Source organism: Pollicipes pollicipes, unplaced genomic scaffold (genome assembly GCF_011947565.3).
Source record: "Pollicipes pollicipes isolate AB1234 unplaced genomic scaffold, Ppol_2.1 Scaffold_4002;HRSCAF=4701_pilon_pilon_pilon, whole genome shotgun sequence".
NCBI classification, from domain to species: domain Eukaryota; kingdom Metazoa; phylum Arthropoda; class Thecostraca; order Pollicipedomorpha; family Pollicipedidae; genus Pollicipes; species Pollicipes pollicipes.
Window position 1 is genome coordinate 22,265,407 of NW_023596420.1, and position 19,838 is coordinate 22,285,244.

Consider the following 19,838-nt stretch of genomic DNA (forward strand, 5'->3'; position numbering starts at 1 on the left):
TTACTCAGGTTCCGTGCAAAAGTGAGGCAGATATCTGTCCTTTTGGAGCAGAGCGTTGTCGTGAAGAGTCCAAACGATATGTTGCGATGAGCAGGCACCGTCGGCCTAAACCTGTGAGTGGACTGGTTTGAGTTCGAAGTGATTCAGATACGTCTCTCTCCATTTTACTGAGCTGTGCGTGGGCGTGACAAGTGGCGTCCACACAGAACGCCCCTTCGTCTGCTAAAAGCGCACCACTACCGCGCAGCAGCTATTTGGAGCCGCTTGCATACCTCCGGTGCTGCTTCTTACACCACTATAATGCCGTTGCAAAACGCAGGCCATCAAACAGCGTCGGTTTGTCTTACCTACGGTATCACATTTTATTCAGGTCTCCCTTGGAAAGGCACGGACGCGCTCGCCTCGTTCTCGCTGCCCCACCCGGCTGAGTATACGCCTGGACGGCCGGCCGCAACAGCAGCACTAGCAGCTACTTGACGAAAGACAGCTCCGGCAGCTCCAGCCCACAGACACTGCCCGGGAGCGCGTGCCGCGCCGCCCACACCGGGCGCCAGCTCGCCACGCGTGCATGGCGGGTCTACTCTATTCGGCGCGTGGTCGCGCAGCCAGCGCCGGGCCGCTAGCCGCAGCCCGGCGCTGGAAGGTGGCGCACGCACCGGGCCGGCGCAGCACGGCCCCGGCCAAAAGCCACCTCCGGATCGGCCACGCAGCTTCGCACGCACGCAGCACTAAATGGGCGTCTAAAAACGGGGACACGGTGCGTGGACGACTAAACGAGCCGTAAAATTCATTTTCGCCAGACGCACGAACAATCACAGCGCGCGCGCCATAATCAGTTTCCGGATTTGCTTACCCATATAATTCGTCTAAACTCTGGGGCAACGCGTCGCCCTCGCCGGCGCACGCGACCTATCACCAAGCGTCTCTCGAGTCATGCGTAACACTACACACGCCTTTCACGGCAATCACGCCCGGCGCAGTCTACGGAGGCGCGCCGATCGGCCAGCCTCACGTACCGGCCCGCTCACGTCGTGCGGTCACAGACGCGGCGCCCTCCCGCGCGACACCGCGCGCACACACAGTCACACCACAGAGGCGAAGCGGCAGAAAGCACGGACTTGTAAAAATCACAGAGAGGTGGGGCCGGCGCGACGGCGGCGGCGGCGGCAGGCGCCGCGCGCTCGGCCGGCCCGCACCGCGCGCGCGCGACAGGTACGGTACCCTGGCGGCGCCCGGGCCGCCCTCACAGCCGGACCGCGGCCGCCACGCGCTCAGTTCAGATACTTGCGGCAGCGCCGCGCGCCGCACGTGCACGGGATCTTGTCCTCCTCGATGGGAAACTTGTAGTCGTAGGTGAGCTCCTCGCCGCGGCTGATCTTGCGCAGCGCGAAGATGATGATGTGTTTCTTGCCGAGGATATCCACCACCCGCGAATAGCAGTTGGGCTGTGGAGTGGTTGGCAAGTCAGGCCACCAGCACACGAGACCCAGACTAAATACACTCGCAGCGTTATTGACGGCACGCTTTAAATACCAGCGTCTCTCGCATGGACTTCTGCTCCCAACCACTAACACAGCTCCTGGCATTACACCACCGGTTCCCTCAGTGCCAGCGGCGGCGACATCTCCGACGCGCTGCCGCGGCCACGGCGACACATTTCTGGTCGACGGGGTAGTTACGAGAAACGTTCTGAACACGACACAAAGGGGCACCCTTTGAATGTGACCAGGATGGGGAAGTTTATTTCCAGATTTTGTGGCCAGCGTAACTCGCTGGAGCGCTGACGTCGCGACCACAAGAGCACTTCGTCTAGCATGTCTCAACAACAGTGAGCGCCGTCTGACTAATAGAAATACATCGACTGTTGCGGTTGGTAGTAATTGCGGCTTTACGGCGCCACGGTTGCAGGGTCATATAACGCCAATAACATATGTCCTAATCAAAGCTAACCGAAAATTTCAAAGTGACCTTTCGTGTGCCGGGAACGATCTGGGTGGTGTATACATAGGGCAGAAGTTAACGCGCGACAGACATTTAAGGAGATGTTCGATGGTCATTGCTGAGTTAACCAGAGAGCGTGAGAGACGGCGCAGTGGAGCCGAAGTACCGCAGACGTTCAACATGCAATGCGGGACAAGAAACGAGCGCATGCCTCACACTAAGCGTTGCATTTTACTGGCGGTACAGGGGCGGTTCATCGCGACACAGAAGGTGGCTTTGGTGGCTAAGCATGTCTGATCCAAATTGGCTGTTTCAACCCTCCCATCACGTCCTACGGATGACATTGGGTTCAATCGACGATTGATTGATTATTGGGGTTTTCGGGCGCGTTGACTGCTGGGGTCATTTTGCGCCCACGTCATCTGAGATGGCTTTGGGGTCAGAATAGACACTGTCAAGCATAGCCTTTTGCGACGACCCCCTGACAACCCCAAATGACCAATTACAGCTCAACGAAACGTTTTCTGTCTTGGCCTGTTGCCTGGGCACCCAAAAATATTTACCAAGCCATGCAATGTCGAACCCGACGGCCTGTGCCAGCCTAATCCTGCCACGCCCATTTACCAGCTGGCCGGCATCAAAGAGACAAATATTGAGGGCTGCGTCCAGAGAGCAAAATTCCCCTAACCTGCCGGCCAGGCCGTCAGGCGTCGACGCCTTGTGAACTGAGCTGCAGGGGAGGCGCTGCAGACTGAATCCAAGACAAAACGGCACACCCTGCTATGACAATACCGGGCCAGGATGCCAATGACGCCTTTGCGTCTAACGCCTTTGATTACAGCTACAGCGTCCATACAGCTTCATTATCCCATTAAGCAGCAATGTATGCTGCCGTGAACGAATGATACTCCGAAGCGCACCTAGCCACGATTCTGACAGGTGGGGCCCACAGTCTGTCCGAGTACTGAAGAAAAAAAAAACAGACGACTGAAGCCACTGACCCCGCTAACCAAGCGGCACGAGCCTTTTGAGCCATTTCTCCTTTCATCACAGCATGGTCGAGTCTGCTCGCCGTTGAAAGGAACCAGGCCGCCCGGAGGCGAGCCCGCCTCCACATCCGGCGGGGCGTGCTCGCCTCGCCGGCAACTTATAACCGGCTCCTTATCAGCCTTACTCAGGCAGCCGACGGGTCCGTGTCACGACACCCGCCGCCTGGGACTGCCCGCCGTGCGGCGAGACCGCCAGTCGTGCGGCGGGACTGCCGGCCGTGCGGCGGGACTGTCGACCGTGCGGCGGGACTATCGGCCGTGCGGCGGGACTGCCAGCCGTCCGGGACTGCCGGCAGTGCGGTGGGAATGGCCGCCGAGCCGTCGCTCGGGCGGGGACGTTGGCTGCCACTCACGTTGCAGGAGTGGTTAATGAAGCGAGCGGCGTTGCCCTTCATCGTGGCGTCCACCACGAAGTCGTCGTCAATCTTGAACATGTAGCAGCCGATGCCACGCGACGAGTAGTAGCGCTCGCGAATGTCGGTTAGGCTGGACCGGATCACCTGTCATAAGAGACGGCAGGGTCAGGCTGGAGCTGGCAGATCCTGCAGAACACCAGTACATCAAAACACTAGATCGGAGCACATTCTTGGAATACGCCAGTTGCTCTGCAGCGGTCGCCACAGGCTCTGGCGCCCGGAGGAGGGCTCCGTGATGGCGGCGCGCATGTGCGTGATATATGGGGCAAGGGCGCGGTTATTCAGCGTCGACTCCACGCAGTCGACTCAGTGCACTGCTGAACGGTGGACTATCAACTGGTCGAAAGCCTGCAGTGGCCAGACGCCTCGAAACATCTGTTGGCATCGATCAGACGGAGGAGTGGCTCCTCTCCTACTGATTAACGAGAGGTTGGGATCGGCTAAGCCGATCGGCGCAGCGCTCATCGAGCGACGAGGCTGAATCAAGCAGAACACAGGATTGTTCCGCGAAAAATGGGCGGGGAGTTGATGCCGTACGATTCACTCCAACCCAGACGCATGGCGGAAACATGGAGAACAAAAACCATTCAGGAGACCGGTGACATGGCTTCCCGAAATTCGACGGTCCTCCATTTTTTTTTTTTGCAAGTTCTCACTGCGTGATACATGGTTTGAACCAGACTAGGCTTCTTCAGCAACAATGTGGACAAAGCCTGCAATAAACAACCGCCGAGAAAAGCCAAAGACGAATCATCGAATTCTCCATCTTGTTGAATTGCAAAGGCATTTTCAGTGCCAAGCTAGAGATTATGTTGAGGGCTATTGTGTAAAAACTAGGCAACAGAACAAGATGAAACGAGAGGAGTCCCTCTCTTTCTGAGCGGACGATACGAGGAAATCCTTCCACTTCCTTCCGCCGTCTTTGCACTAAGTATCCTTCCGCCGAGATAAGCACACAGCCGTCTGTCGGTGCAGTAGCGTGACCGTAACAGTTCGGTCGGCCGAGCCTGACGACCTCAAGAGGACGCGCTCAGGTCTGGCTGGAGGGACGGGGGAGGGCAGGGGGAGGGAGCGGCACGAGCTGAATCGGTCGCCGGGCGGCTGCTGCACGGCAGCGCTAGGTGCCGCCGCTGCCTACAGAACTACCAGCCCCCTGAAAACAAGTCACCTGCGGTGTCGCCACAATGCAGTGTCATTATAGCCTGATGACAGCACAGCTATTTCAGACCGATTATTTCCGATGGCGGTTGGTTTCATTACACGCATGATGCAGACAAGCTTCGGTAGTCATTCAATGGAGTGTCACCTTTATGTTGGCGGCTCACCAGCACAAGCATGTATTTCCAGAGGTGCATCCGATGTAAACCACTAGTTCTGTTTTCTCTAAGGTCAAGCCACCCCCTTAAAAAATACTTCGCTTGTTCCAAAGATTCCGTACGCACCGATCGACAGGTTTTTCGTTGGATTTAATTTAATTACGATGACATCAATTTATAACAGCAGCCACATGCGTTCTATAATGCGGCTGCTTATTTAGAGTCGAAAGCGCATCTCATTATCGTAGGGTCATTCAAATTCAGCCCAATACTCAGCGCGCGTCACATTACACAAGCAATAAATGGTCTTAAGGCTTTCGCTTTGATGTTAAACGCATACGTCCGAAATGTTCGTAACTAAGGGTTGAATTCGTGATGAAACATTTCGTAGTGAATTGTATGACATACAACAGCTTAATTCAATCAAAATGCAGTACTCAAATTTGTATGAATAAATTAATCTGATAGACCAAGGCTTGAATGTCAACTCCTGAACTATCAGCTACCTCTTCCCGTTCCGCTGCCACGTAGAGGAACGACCTTTGATGCATGACTGCCTACGTTTATGAAAATGTCGGACGGGAAAAACAGTCTCGGAAATGCGGGGGGGGGGGACATGAAGGACAGAACAGGGACAGCGTCGACCGTGAGAGGAAGCGACCCCAGTCAGGTTCTCTCGCTCCACCGTTTCCGCTGAGTCGTTGGCGCAGGCCCGCCGACTACAGTGATTGATGCGCCGGAGTCCCGCTCGCGCGAGCGCGTTGGCCTCCTCCGCCGCAGCTGCTCCTGCTCCCAACCAACGCCGCGACGCGACCAGGCGCCCGGGAGGCCACACCTCACACCATTTTGCGACGCCGCTTCCACGATTCAGCAACATGGCGTTGAGAATGCAACGCAACACACACGTCCGTCTTCACAATTCCCGCCTACCGTAAAGCGTTCTTTCAGCATCTTAAGCCTTGCGCTGTAACCTTTTCCAACCTGCCTTCTAGCACGACGACCGCCACAAAACCTATTCGATTACCGCCTAATCTGCTTTGCCGCTGAGGTCTATCGCAAGCTGTTGCCCTTGAATGCCAACTGAAGAGGTGAGCCGTACTGCACGCCGCACTGTGTTTTGTATGGTCAAAGTCGCCAAAGCACACTCTTCTCTTAAAGCTCACCGACATTCTCCGCCACGTTCCACTACGTCAGACAGCCAGTAGTTACGGCGCAGTTGCTCTTTGTAAAGGCTTCGTTCGCGGCCGGCATATATGAAATGGGACGACGCTTTAGAAAACCTGCGTTGTGGGTCTTTAGCTATTATAAGATGCACGTGGTGCCAGTTTCCGACTGCATTTAAAAAATGGTACGAATGAAGACGCATCACCGTGTCGTTTTCGGGCAAACGACCCCATCAAAGCGGGAATCATCACGGAAGTCTGTTGAGACCGGACCGTCCCCAGCAGATGGACTCCGCCGTGTGCGACTACGGCCAGGCCCAGCTCGCACCATCAGCTAGTCAGCACGTGTGGAGCGGCGTCGCTGCGCCGCCGGCGGGCAGGCCGCCGGCGTCGGCTGATCGGCCGCGCCCAGTGACCGGCGCCACTCCGCCCAGCCAGACAAACCCGATTAGCGGCCGACGCCGCGGCCCGGCTCGGTGCCCATCGATGTCACGGTTACGCACAGCAGATACGGCGCGGGCGTCGGAGCGCCCGGTCCGCGCGCTGAGTGGACCACGCACAGGCTCAACGACTCGGCAGGCCGGCAGCCAGCCGCGGCGGCCAGCGGACATGACGGGCCGACGGCCATCTCCAGCGGCCGGCAGTCAGCCGCGGCGGACAGCGGACACGACGGGCCGACGGCCATCTCCAGCGGCCGGCCGTCTTTGCCGCCAGCCACGCCGGCCGTGCGTATCATTAGCGATAGAAGTGCAACAGACGAGAGGACGCCACCTAGGCGCATACATATCCAGATACCCGGCGGCGCGCGCCCGGCAGCCCTCACCGCAACCGGCAGGAGAACCAATGCCGCACTTGGCAACGTACATGATGCCTCCGTCTACAGGCAAGCTGCTGCGCAGCGAACAAGGGCGTTACCATAGTTTGTGAGCCCATTATTATAGTAAGCCATGACCTGCGGGCTTCTGGATTGACGCCACGTCGGGCGGGTTTGGAAATACCAACTCCACTTTTCATTTATCCTTATGCTTTTCAACATCACTAATTTTCCTTTCCACTCCGTCTATGGACATGCGGGCTAGGATATGGTGGATGTATCAACCGTTTATGTTGTGTCACTCAGCGCTCTTTTTCAGATTCAGTCCCAATCTTTTCCTGGGATGGATTTCAGGGATCACGGGCAACGCCAAACAGGCGCTGTTTACGAGCCTTGCCTGCGCTCTCCCTCCCCCATACACACCCCCGATGGCGAAATTCCAGGTCACCGGCAGAATTTGACGTCGAAAGTTTGCCGTACCGCACTACTCAGCACGATTAGGCCCCCCCCCCCCCTGGTGTTACCTGCCATTCAGCGGCGGCCGCCACCACCGGATGCAAGCCGTCCCAGGCAGGTGCAAATAGCGAGCGCTGAAAGCAAACTAACCCAACCACCCCGCAACGAGTGGCTGAATCCGACAACAGGCGGTCTAACCGAGAAACATGGACATCTCGCCCACCTCTCGCCTCTCTCCATCCTCTCACCCGGCCTTCCCCGCCGGTTCCCCTCGTCCCTGGTCTCACCTGGCCAGCGTACTCGATCACCATCTGACCGGCTTCCACTGTGCGCTTGCAGAAGAGGCCGCGGCCCGAGATGCTCGAGCGGTAGACGCCGACCAGGTCCCGGGTGGACTCGCACAGCTGGCGGTAGCGCATGGCCATGGGCAGCTCCAGGCTGCTGCCGCGCCTGCCGCACCGACGGGCCGACCGGGTCAACGTCATGCCGCACACACCCACACCGCCAGATGCTAGCTGACGCGCGGCCGCCCACATGCCGCCCGGCAGACGCACGCCAGTGCAGCAACACGGCAGTTGTACACAATCATAATACGGAAATCAGTTGGTTTAAATGCGCCACCAGGGCTAAGTGCCGCTGACATTTCTCCAGCAGCAGAACACGAAACAACTTACTTGCAAGCGCGTAACGCGACGGTGGATACAACCATGTTCAGATCTCGAAAAAAGCCACGGATTACCATATCGCGCAGTGTCTGGGTGCGGACGGCTGAGGGTGCGGGCGGGGATTACCATATCGTGCAGTGTCCGGGTGCGGGCGGCTGAGGGTGCGGGCGGCTGAGGGTGCGGGCGGCTGAGGCAGCGGGCGGCTGAGGCAGCGGGCGGCTGAGGCAGCGGGCGGCTGAGGGTGCAGGCGACTGAGGCAGCGGGCGGCTGAGGGTGCGGGTGGCTGAGGCAGCGGGCGGCTGAGGGTGCGGGTGGCTGAGGCAGCGGGCGGCTGAGGGTGCGGGTGGCTGAGGCAGCGGGCGGCTGAAGGTGCGGGCGGCTGAGGGTGCGGGCGGCTGAGGCAGCGGGCGGCTGAAGGTGCGGGCGGCTGAGGGTGCGGGCGGCTGAGGGTGCGGGCGGCGCACCTGGACAGCTTGGTGGGCGGCGGCGGCTGGCTGGCGCCGCTCGGCTCCGGCAGCTGCCGGTGCTTGGACGCCAACCACGAGAACATGTCGATCGGCTTGCGCTGCTTGAAGCCCTCGGCGCGCGCGCAGCCGAACGGGTTCTCTCGCAGCGGGCCGAACTCCGGTTTGTGGAACCTGTGACAGGAATGAGGCGCCGTCACACGAGGCTCGGACACACGGTCACACCAGGCGACGTCACACGAGGCTCGGACACACGGTCACACCAGGAGACGTCACAAAACCGCACTTGCCCCGGACATACGGCGACACGAGGCCCGAACATGCGGTCACACGAGGCTACGACACACGGTCACACAAGCCCCGGACACAAGTTCACACGAGGCCCGTTCACACCGTCACACCAGGCCTGAACGGTAGGCAGCGGGCGCCCGCCTGCAGCGGGTAACGCAGGCCGCGCAACCAGGCCGCCAACACTCGATATACGTCAATATATACATAGTCAGTTGATGGATGTCGATAGGCGCACGAGTCCATACCCGACAACCTCGACATCATTTTGGATTTGGCACTGTTCTCTGTCAAAAATCAGCCGTGCAAGCGCCCCAGGGGACTTGACACGCGTCCGGGTGGACGGTTCGATACCCTTCGCTCGGGTGCGGGGTCGATTTGACCCCATGAAATCTCAAATTAAGAAAGCTAGACACCAAATTCACAGTGTGTATTAGCCTGTACGTGAACTCACTTTGGTCAACGTTTGAGGTTCCTAGGTCGTGGCCTTCGGGTCAAATAAGGTTAAACGAGGTTACACTCCATGTCGGCGTCCAAAAAGCCTCCAGAACCCAGGCATCCGTTCTCAGCAAAATGTCACGTGCTCATTTAAGGTCAGTGATCTTGTCTGAACTTTCGGAGGTCATGGTAACCAATGCTGTACAACTGTTTCGAGTTCTGCATTTAAATAAGTGACAAAGATTACACTTGACGGCACGTTCCTAAAACAAAACGTTGAACTCGATCATTATAGTTCAGTGACCTATTCCGCCGTTGTATAAGTCAATGGAAGATGTATATTGCAGTTCCTATTATAAATAAATTTAAAATGAACACCAAAAACTACCCCATACAGTAATAAAATAGGTTGGTTTACTACCCCTACAGCAATAAAATAGATTGGTTTTGACCTTGGTCCGAGCTTCACACCTAGCCCTATCTCCATACTGGGATTTGTTCATTTAACTGTTTTATTGCCTGAGAAAGTATCTAAGAGATGTATAACCTCGCCAAAAACTTCGTTGTAGCATCAGATTGAACGGTTTCCTGGAAGTAAACTCCGCTGAATCCATGGAGTGACTGAACTGCCGTAGGTCAGCGTCCTTACAAGGTACATCTAAATTTTTAACACCAAACGATCCGCTATTCAATTTCTAGCTATCCGAAATTTGGCGCGACTACGCCGCGCCCTTCGGAAACCATTCCAGAAAAACCTTTGGGGGGGGGGGGGACTGACCCGCCACCCGACCTTGTTCAAGGAATATACCACATCTTTTCGGACTTCTTATTCTTTGTTAGAAAGGATGCGTCCGATTTAATCGCTAACACCAGTTAACTCAAAATCCTGAATAATTCAAAATTTCGATTTTAAATGGTCACGCCGAAGGGAGGAATCTCATTGCCCACACCGCTTATCACTATGAGGGTAACACATTTCATTTGCCTTGCCTTTCCAACGTATGTGCTGTGTAATGCTTACACCATGCTGCGCCAAAATGTTTGAGTAGTAAATGCACGAAAGGTTGAAACATTAACAAAAAACGAACATGGCGTAATTATCTCGCGAACTCTGGCGCTCACCCCAGTGTCTCTTTTCGTAACGCAATTTGGCTTTGGGAACGAGAGTACCACATGATCCATGACGCAATGATGCGCGCACAATAATTGTCATCACAACGGTGGTCGTGACAGCAGGGAAGAAGCGTAGTGCTGTTACAAAGCGCAATTCGGGCTATACAATAATTTACTGTCATTGGACGTAACCGGTCCTGAGTTTTCTCTGAAGCATGTGCTACAGCGTGTTCATGTTTCACCAGAGCATTCACTCAGCGAACTCTTCCTGTCCACGCGGGTTTACACAGACCTGGGCCACCCATCGTTACCGTCACACTGCAAGGACAGAACATGATTTGGTTTGGGAGAGGGAGGGGTAGGGGTGTGGCGTGCCGACCGTTTGGTGACATGGCGCCCACGGAAGGGCGGCCGTGTCAGACGGTTCTGCGGAGTGAACCCGACTCGGAGCTGACGGGGAGGGTCTGGCCGCCGCCCACGGAGTGCCGGCCCTCACGTCTCTCCCAGCTCCGATCACATGCTGACAGACCGCGACGACGCCCCGGGGCGGATCGGTCGCCGGCCGCGGCGATGTCGGAAAGCATAATGGAACACTAGTGGAAAAGGAAAATAAATGATGGAACTCTGCATTCCATGCTAGATAGGAAAGCACATTCAATGGCCTTGAAACCAAATTGCGTTTAGGCCTAGTATATGCATTTTCACAGCAGGTTATATACATATTTCGGCAGTTCGTGCGTTGAGGAACTTTACTACCAAGTGTTCCGATCCCATCCTACCGAAAGCTATGACATTATGTCATAATGCTATGACGTCCGAAGGCTGGAGATAAGGAACTCACCGAATAGACATGAAAATGCTTTGCACATACACTAATAGTTGCATTGTCGCCCTGGTTATTGTTTACGCTTATTTCCATGGTTTCATTGTTTCAGCGACAAACGAGTCGTACGGATCAGCCGAGGGCCCGGATCCAAAGAACTGGATAAGCGTAAGATACCTCTCATTCGCGGATCCGCAGAGACGGGCAGGTCGTGCAGGCCACCAAAAACCACCCACATATGCGAGCCACATTGCCGCAGGCGACGACAAAAAGCCTCGGCCGATCGGCCATTTTCAACTCGCTCCCAAATGTTGGTCGCTGTGGCCTACAAAATGATACATTTCTCCCGGAGTGTTATGAAGGTGGAGATCATATTACGTAGTAAAGAAACATTTCGATCATTCATTAAAAACTGCGGGATGATTTGTAATGGGGTCGGCCAGCCTGGTTGTCTCGATTGGGCTCAAAAGCGACGTACGCTTTCCTTCCTTGGGACAGAGGTCCCCCGACAAAAACACATAGACGGGCTGTCGCTTGTGCGGTGGGAGACGCCCGCTGTCAACCAGGCCGGGGCCAAAGATATCTCCGAGCCATCTGTCGTCTCCCCCCCCCCCCCCCCCCACACGCAGCCGTCACGGAGCCGCATGTGGCGGCGCACACCGCGGCCTACAGCACAGCCGTCCGTGCCTACGCGAACGTCACTTACACGCGCGCATAATTCATGCGCGTAGTTCACAACATGGTAAAGCGTTGTTCGCAGTGCTTACGCACGTGAAAACACGACCCCCCAAATAAGTACAAACTAATGCTTGGCCACGAGTAAGTTCGGAGGATGAAATGGTCCTGATGCCGACCAGTTTGAAATGCTGTCGCCTCAGCTGCTCAGCCCTTGAGGCAACCACTGGATGTCGTACCCTGTGGTTTTTAGCAACAAAAAGGTACCATGGTTTTGGTTTAAAATCTCCAAACTAAATTCACGCACGCTTTTTGGTGACAAAAGACATTCCTGCACCCTTGCAATACTAACTAAATGCTAAGTTAACTTAGCCATCCCTCTAATAAATCCACATGGGAAATATGAAACTTGCACCCGTAAAAAACTGCCAAACACGAATGGAACGAGGGCCGAGATGTAAAGGACGCAATGTCCCAACGACAACACCAATACCTTTTGAAGGGGATGATGATGATGATGATTGGGGTTTTAGGGCGCGTCGACTTCTAGGGTCATTTTGCGCCCATAACAGCTAAGTGTTTAGCGTGGTGTGTAAATGGCTGTGAATCCCACATTTCTCAAAAATGAAAACAGCTGTCCGGTGCCAAGCATGCGAGAATCGTCACCAATAAGGTCTGAAAAGGTAAGACCTGACGCATCTCGTCCGAGGTAAAGTGCCCGCTCTTCTCTGAACTGTGGGCAAGAGTGAATAACGTGGCGAACCGTAAGTGGCGCGTCACAGCGAGGACATTTAGGGTGTTCTTCACCGCACAAAAGGTAGCTATGTGTTGCGTGCGTGTGGCCAATTCGTAATCTGCTGAGGGTTACTTCTTCGCGTCTCAACTTACGTGAGCTTGAAGACCATGGACCCAGTGGTGGCTTGATCATCTTTAACTTATTGTTTACAATGGCGTCCCAGCAGCGTTGCCATTTCCCCTTCACAAAGGTCGCGATTGCAGGGCTAAAGTCCCTTGCCGGCAAGGGCAAAGAACGGGTGCAAGGTGCACGCGCTGCCCGTTTTGCGGCCGTTACCAACACGCTCGTTACCTGCGATACCCACATGACTGGGGAGATAATGGGCGGTAGTGCTGATTAAAGCGTGCCTCAATTTGTGCACCGGCCAAGCGCACTCGAGCGCCAGACACGCGTAGCGGATTCGGGGTGTTCATAACCACTAGTGTTAGACCGCGGCGACCAAAGCAAAGCAACCACTAATTGCAACAATTTGTTCGCTGCGATGTGCGTACAGCACATCGACGCTCATCACCTGACAGGTAGCGTGCGTCGTGAAACGACCATCATCACACATTGCACACTGCCAGAGTGCGACCCTCCCCATCGCCCCGCACCCAACGGCCTGCTGGACGGGCGCAGACGCACACAGAACCGCCGGGGATATATACGACACATCACAGGACGCACGTGGCCCGCCCCACATGTCAAGCGCATTTTCCCGCAACTGGTGCCCCACAGGAACCCGATAGCAGATATCCGTTCGTTGGTCATTACGGACTCGACAACCCACGCAGCTGCCCGAGTGGACGCCGAACGCCGATACTGTAGGCTTCTGCGCCGGGCTGCAGCGCTGCGACGGCACGACGTATGCCCCTGATCACCGGTCGTCAGTGCTCGTCAGGTCCACGACCAGAGCGAGCAGTGTCACGACAGGACAGACAGCTGAATCGACAGGACAATTGGCGCTGTCACCCGACCTCAGCCAATCTGGCCGCGTCGTAGGTCACCGAAGCGCGCTGCGGGGCCGGCGTGCTGGCAGCCCTGATCAGTAGCAGGGGTATCGCCGCTCCACGCGCCGACCGCTGGTCAGCCCCCGGGTGACAGCACGCCCCGCTGCAGAGACACACCGACCGGCCCCCGCGTCATCAGCCACCGCGCCGACGTGTTCCGTTCCAGGCGCGCCCTGGCAGAGCGTCCGCTCCTCTCCCGGCCGTCGGCCTGCTGCGCGCCGCTCACACGGCACACTAGCATACTAGCAGACTGCACGTGTCCCTGGCGTCACGTAGCGTGTGCTTGCTGTTGCCCAGACGTGGAATGGCGCGCTTCGTTTCGGTGCCGTCACGCGGCGCGTTCTGTTTCGCGGGCACGCTGACTGATGACTAAAAGGATGAAATCCTCTTGTTTTGTATTTACCCCACCACGTTCTGCTGCAGGCGTATAATCGCGCTCTGTTCTTTATTTGCACTACGATTCATCTGCATGGAATCGAAGAACAGCCGGAGCAGAACCGTCGAGCCCACAGCAAACATGTTTGCCGTGAAACTGTCTGTGGGAGGAGTTCTTCCCTGACGGAGATGTTTCTCCAATAGGAACGATACAACTGCTGCACAATGCAATGCATTCAGTGGCTCGCAAGAAGCTTGCGGCGGCCCAGAGCACACTTACACAAATGCAAACTCTCCCTCATTGTTACTAGCAAAGCTAGTAAACGTAGCACCACAGGAAATACCACCCAAATAACAACACCGTACGACAAACAACAAACGAACGACAACGCCACGGGCATTAATGTACATGTGTACCATGTGCATTAATTAAAGCTTTCTCCATGGCAAAAGGAAGCAAATTCTGAAACCCATGAAAATTGGCCCCACGTTATATAATGCGGCCCTAACTATCAACCACTGGCTTTTCCGGATCCACCCCTGGTGCACGTCATACAGAGACCTCCGCGGATGTAGCCCGATGCGCTTTCAAATGAGTCTGAGCAATGCACTGGAAAGGCCGTCTTTCATGGCGATTAAACAGGCGGACGTTCACTGATGTAGTTCCCGCAAGCCCATTTCCGAATTGCAGTCGCTGAAATTGGATGTCTGCCGGTCTGGCCATGCCTGAATGCATAAAATAATATATATCATCGACACACATTCCTGCCCACCAGATTGTTGGTTTTCCCATATGTCACGACGCATTTGTTTTATGTCACTGCGAAGCCAAGTCGCCTAGATCGAGACCGGCCTTGACCCGGCTTGCTCAGTTTCTTCTTTGGTATTACCGCAATTTTAAGTTTCTCGCGTTGATCCAAAAGCGAGGGTTCCATTCTGTTCAAATAGCCATGGTGCAGATGTCCCGCCCGATCAAACAACTCGCTTGCAAATACCGTGGAACTTCTTCAGCACAGCTGTTAAAGAGTCGCGTTTCCCGTCACTGAAACTGCGTGAATCTGCCATCAGTCGTCGGTAATAAGTACAGCTTGTAGACGATCCACACGCTGCCGGGCCAGGTTACAGAAGCCGAAAATTGGGTCACGTTTCAAGTAAGATTGATGATGCACGGCGATGTTGGGAGCGCATTGGCTACCGGGACTACATCGCGCTCACAGCTCCGGTCAGAGTCGCCCCGCCCCGCTTATGGTCACGCTCCAAATAGTCTTTCGACATGAGTCACTTTACATCGTCCGCAGCGCAGGAGCATAGCTCAGATGTGGGGTTGGCCCTCCTTCGTAAGACACCCAAAATGAAAGCGCAATGCTCGAATCTAGCGTGGAAGCTTCACGTTCAGGTGACGTGGTGATCTGAAGGGGTCAAATTCTGGTGCAAAATGAGCTATACGCGATGATATCTGCATTGAGTCCCAACGCGCTCTATTTTGTGGGTGTCAGGGCAACTTGTGTTGAGTTATTTCGCGCATGGAAACAGCGATTACCACACACAACTTAAAGTCACCTGCGGAATACATTGAGTGAAGCTACAGAAGAAATTTTACGTCGACTTTACCAATTCGCATCCGATTTTTCTTTTCCCTCTGGGGTGAATACTCCAATATGCTGACTGGTTTACGAAAACAACGCGTCTACGACAATGCGCCACTTACGTCCGCGTCGGATTACAGCTTCACATTAACAACAGGTGACTGAGCCCCGCCGACAGAGAAGATAGTAGCGGACGAGGCAGGCTCACATTCAGGAGTTCAGTGAGGTTTACGTGAAAAACTCCTGAAGTACCACGTGACTCGCACTGAACTTTTCGGCGGTAAGCATCAAACATTTCTGCACGTTACGTACAATGTTGATCCTATCTTTCAAAAGTCAACAATGATGGCCTCTTTGATCAGGTGAAGTTGGCCACATTTGACGTTCAAGCAGCGTTCCAAAACTCATCCAGTATGAAATGCAGTATGCAAGTACTATCAGAACTCTGGCTATCCAGGGCCTCCGATTTTTTTACTATTTTTTATAAATTTGGTCCGAATCCTTTGAATGGATGGATTTTTGGGATCAGCGCTCACGCTAAGCAGTGCTTGTTGTGTGAGCCCTGACCCCCACCATCCGACCGCGCAATTCCAGGCAACAGCAGAATTTAGTGGCGAAAGCTTTACGTGCCGCAATGCTCGGCACGGTCCGTCCCGCCCTCTGACGTCAACTGACCTATAGCGCGACCGCTGCCACCGGCCGCAGGCCATACCTGCCAAGGGCAAATAGCGAGCGCCCTAAAGCGACTCGAACCCATCCCGCCACGGGTGGGTGGGTCGAAATGCAGGCGCCCTAACCAACTGAGCCACCGGGACGGACGGACACGGACAAATTCGTTCTCGAAATTCGAAATCCACCGAATTCGTTGGCTGATAATCCGTTACCCTTTAATCCCAACCATTTTGAGCCCTTTTTGACATTTTACACCATAAAACACTTACATTTAACATTTTTAACATTAAATCAATCTAAATTCAGCCGCCCCGAATTTCCCGAAGCCGACGCATCTAGGTGCTGGGTTGACCACCGCCTGCTTTCATGCTGATTGGCCGGTCTTGAGCACGGAGGGGAGCAACAGGCAGAAAACCCCGAGCCGGGTAAGATAGTACGGAAAAATATCGGTATACCTGCCACCAAGCCTGCCACTCAAGTGGCCAAATACTGAAACACTGAGCTGAAACGTCTAAGAACATGCGTATGTGTGCCGCCAAATGTGCGCTCCGCGACTTCCACGAATTGATTTTCAGCATCCGTTCATGTTACTATTTAATGCAATTATACAAGATGCGATTAAGTCGGACCTTCTTCGGATCAAGCGACGTTGAATACGTACTACGCAGAAATCTTACTGGAGTAAATGTCTTACCTCCCGTGGTCTGATCTGACATATTTTCTGAGACGCTGCCTGTCTGACATCTGATCCCGCTTGACGAGTGTTGTCATGCACCGTTTGTCTCGTCTTCGCACCATACTCAATTCTCGAGACAATAGGGTGGGGCCTTCGCACGCACGGCTTGGCCCATATGGGCCGATGTGGCACATCCCAGGTCTCACCAACTGATAGGATGTAACACTTACCTGAATCAGGGTGCCAAAGGCCATACAATATCGATTCTCCCCTGCCATGACACGCATCGCTGCGATGTACAATACGCCTTCGTTCGCAAGCGTGACCCCGCTGACCTGTTCCGACCCGCCAGATGCAGCCGACATCACCAAACACCGGTGTTCGCTGACGCCTACGCTGATGCAGCTTTACGCGCCATTCGATGCTGCTTTCCAATTAGCGCCAGTATCTAGTCTTCGAGACCGCGGGGGGGGGGGGGGGGGCAGCATGCGTCACTGCCTGGGGAAGCATCAGGAAACTGAGGACACTCCCATCCAATGAGTTTGAGTGCGACACTAACTTATCCAGTGAGTGGCACCGGCGAACAGCGCCACTGTTATGAGGTTCCGTTATGAGAACCCGGCTATTCTCCATGCCGCATTCTTGATGATCTGACAGACATACGCAGTATCAGTACCAACAGACTCATCTTCCCATTGCTGGAAGCCCCAGGCGTAAGATTCCCTGTAACGGACTCGGGACAGAAGCAATCGCCACTGGCGGACGTCATAAGCCGTACATACTGCCCTATTCAGACGCGGCGGAGCCTCTCGGAAACTTTTTGCACTCACGGCAGAAAATCAACACCGGCACTGGATGGGGCAATCAATGTAAGTCCAACCCGAGGCTGCCGGCATTGATTACTGAACTGGGTGTTTCTTCCATAAAACGCCGGCTGATGTGTTCTTGAGAACAAAGGTAAAGGCACAGCCACTTCAGCTTAGCGTGTTTAGCGGATTGTTGGATTTAAGCTGGTCAAGCATTCACCCTCGTCCGCAGGTATCACAACGCATGAATAGCCCTTATACTAGTTTCAGATCACGGTCCAAAAAATATGGGCCGAAAAGAGCTCATGTTTCCAAAGGAGACTGCTCTTAGTCATTGGTAAATCGTTGACACCAATTAGCTTACGGTTGGCACACCCTCATCTCGCAAGCCCAAAAAGCGCAATTTGTAGCTCCGCTTTACAAAACTGGCCACCGCCCAGTATACAACTTTGGGAACAGTTCACGGGACATTTGTCAGGATCCCTTCCTGCCAAGGTTAAAAGCAGGCGACGCCATATAGCCTCAGCAGCTGAGTGCGTCGCAAAGCCCTACAGCCATTGCTAGGACCACTGTTAGGGACCGGGCCGCTCCCCGCCGGGACCGGGCCGCTCCTCCGCCGGGACCGGGCCGCTCCCCCGCCGGGACCGGGCCGCTCCCCCGCCGGGACCGGGCCGCTCTCCGCCGGGACCGGGCCGCTCTCCGCCGGGACCGGGCCGCTCCCCGCCGGGACCGGGCCGCTCCCCGCCGGGACCGGGCCGCTCCCCGCCGGGACCGGGCCGCTCCCCGCCGGGACCGGGCCGCTCCCCGCCGGGACCGGGCCGCTCCCCGCCGGGACCGGGCCGCTCCCCCGCCGGGACCGGGCCGCTCCCCCGCCGGGACCGGGCCGCTCCCCGCCGGGACCGGGCCGCTCCCCGCCGGGACCGGGCCGCCGCTCCGGCGGTCCCCCGGAGGCCGTGCCACACAGCCGCGGCGTCGGCGAGCGGACGGCGCGCCGGTGGTCGGAGACGACCTACTGGTACGGGAGGCATCAAACGCCTCGCCAAGGAGCCGGGTGTTCATGATTAAAAAACCTTAGTTCGTCGAATGATCTGCCTTGAGTTGCCTTGCTGTATTAATCGTGAACGTCCTCTTTTGCTAGCCTTCACTGGATTGGGCTTGCTCATTAGATTTCAGATTTCTTAGCGTTTCGCAGACAACGGCCGAGATTACAGGCAATATCGTTTGTTATTTAAATACGGCTTGGTCCCGCTACATTGAGTGCAGCCGGGCATTAAACGTCGCCGTCGCTTATCTCCCTCCGAAATGTTTACACGAAACGCCTGCTGCCGATATGCTCCGCTGCAACGAACAGCCGCTGTGCAACTGCCCGTTCTCTCCAGAGTTCAGAGGCATTTTCCAACAACTGCTCAAAGGCAAGCTTTAAAAAATACCTGGAGGTAGCCTTGTTATGGGAACCGTACTACGATAGCTATAACCATGCAGTATAGCGAATGCACATCTTTTCGCTTCTTTCCGTGCAATTGCTACATTTAAATGTCTAGCAAGGCATACAAAACAATGACAGACTAACCAGCGCTCAACGAAGGCAGCCGGTTGTTTCAGCACGCTTCAGCCACATTTGGCTAAGCTGAGTAATGTTCACCGGCGCGGGAGTTCCATAGTGAAATGACAGGGCTATCTTCAGCATATCACGGGCTATTATATTTTAGAGGTCATGGGTGGAGGCATACCTTGTTCGCATGACCAATACACAGGAAACGAAGACAGAGCACAGGAAAATGACGTGCGCTTCACGTGTGTTTGGGTTTGCAAACACTTCACAGAATACCACGCGCGATACAGCGAGGACTGACGGATTTGGCCGTCCGTAGATGATCCCCAGCAGTTATTCGAAGTTACACGTCGTTCTCCGCAGCGGGAGAAGGCGATCAATTTCACACCACCAAAGTCGTTCCAGTCGAAAGCATCGGTGGTATAATCCAGTAAAATTCACCGTTATTTGTAAGTACCGGGTTGTTTTCCTGGCCTCCGAGATCTTACGTTCTCAGCTATGTGGGACTCCGTGCCTTTTATCATCACGAGCAAATCTGAATTTGAGCTTAGTCATAAAATGACCGTGGTTGTAGAAGATATGAGGTTTATGAAAGCAGCCAATAATAAAAATAAACAGGTTGTAAAAGTACGCTCTGAAAATCGTTCTGAAACCACGAGCTTCCCGATTGTGCGCTTCACGACCAGTGGGGGAGCGGCGCGGCGTAGTCGGCCGGGCAGATGGACGGCATGAGGGGGGAAGGGGCGGCGGCCCATTCGAGCGCGG

The 19,838-nt window shown here is 55.1% G+C and overlaps 1 protein-coding gene across 1 annotated transcript in view; it reads right to left on the reverse strand.

Moving 5' to 3' along the window:
• Positions 1 to 335: 335 nt before the first annotated feature.
• LOC119094240 (histone-lysine N-methyltransferase 2A) overlaps positions 336 to 19,838 on the reverse strand; it is a 48,705-nt gene continuing 29,202 nt past the window's right edge. The window contains exons 24-27 of the mRNA XM_037217315.1: positions 8,285 to 8,458; positions 7,443 to 7,605; positions 3,344 to 3,490; positions 336 to 1,445 (exon numbers count right to left, since the gene is read on the reverse strand). Of these exons, the coding sequence (XP_037073210.1) occupies positions 1,272 to 1,445; positions 3,344 to 3,490; positions 7,443 to 7,605; positions 8,285 to 8,458 (658 nt within the window). The 3' untranslated portion in view covers positions 336 to 1,271. The remainder of the gene's footprint in view (positions 1,446 to 3,343; positions 3,491 to 7,442; positions 7,606 to 8,284; positions 8,459 to 19,838) is intronic.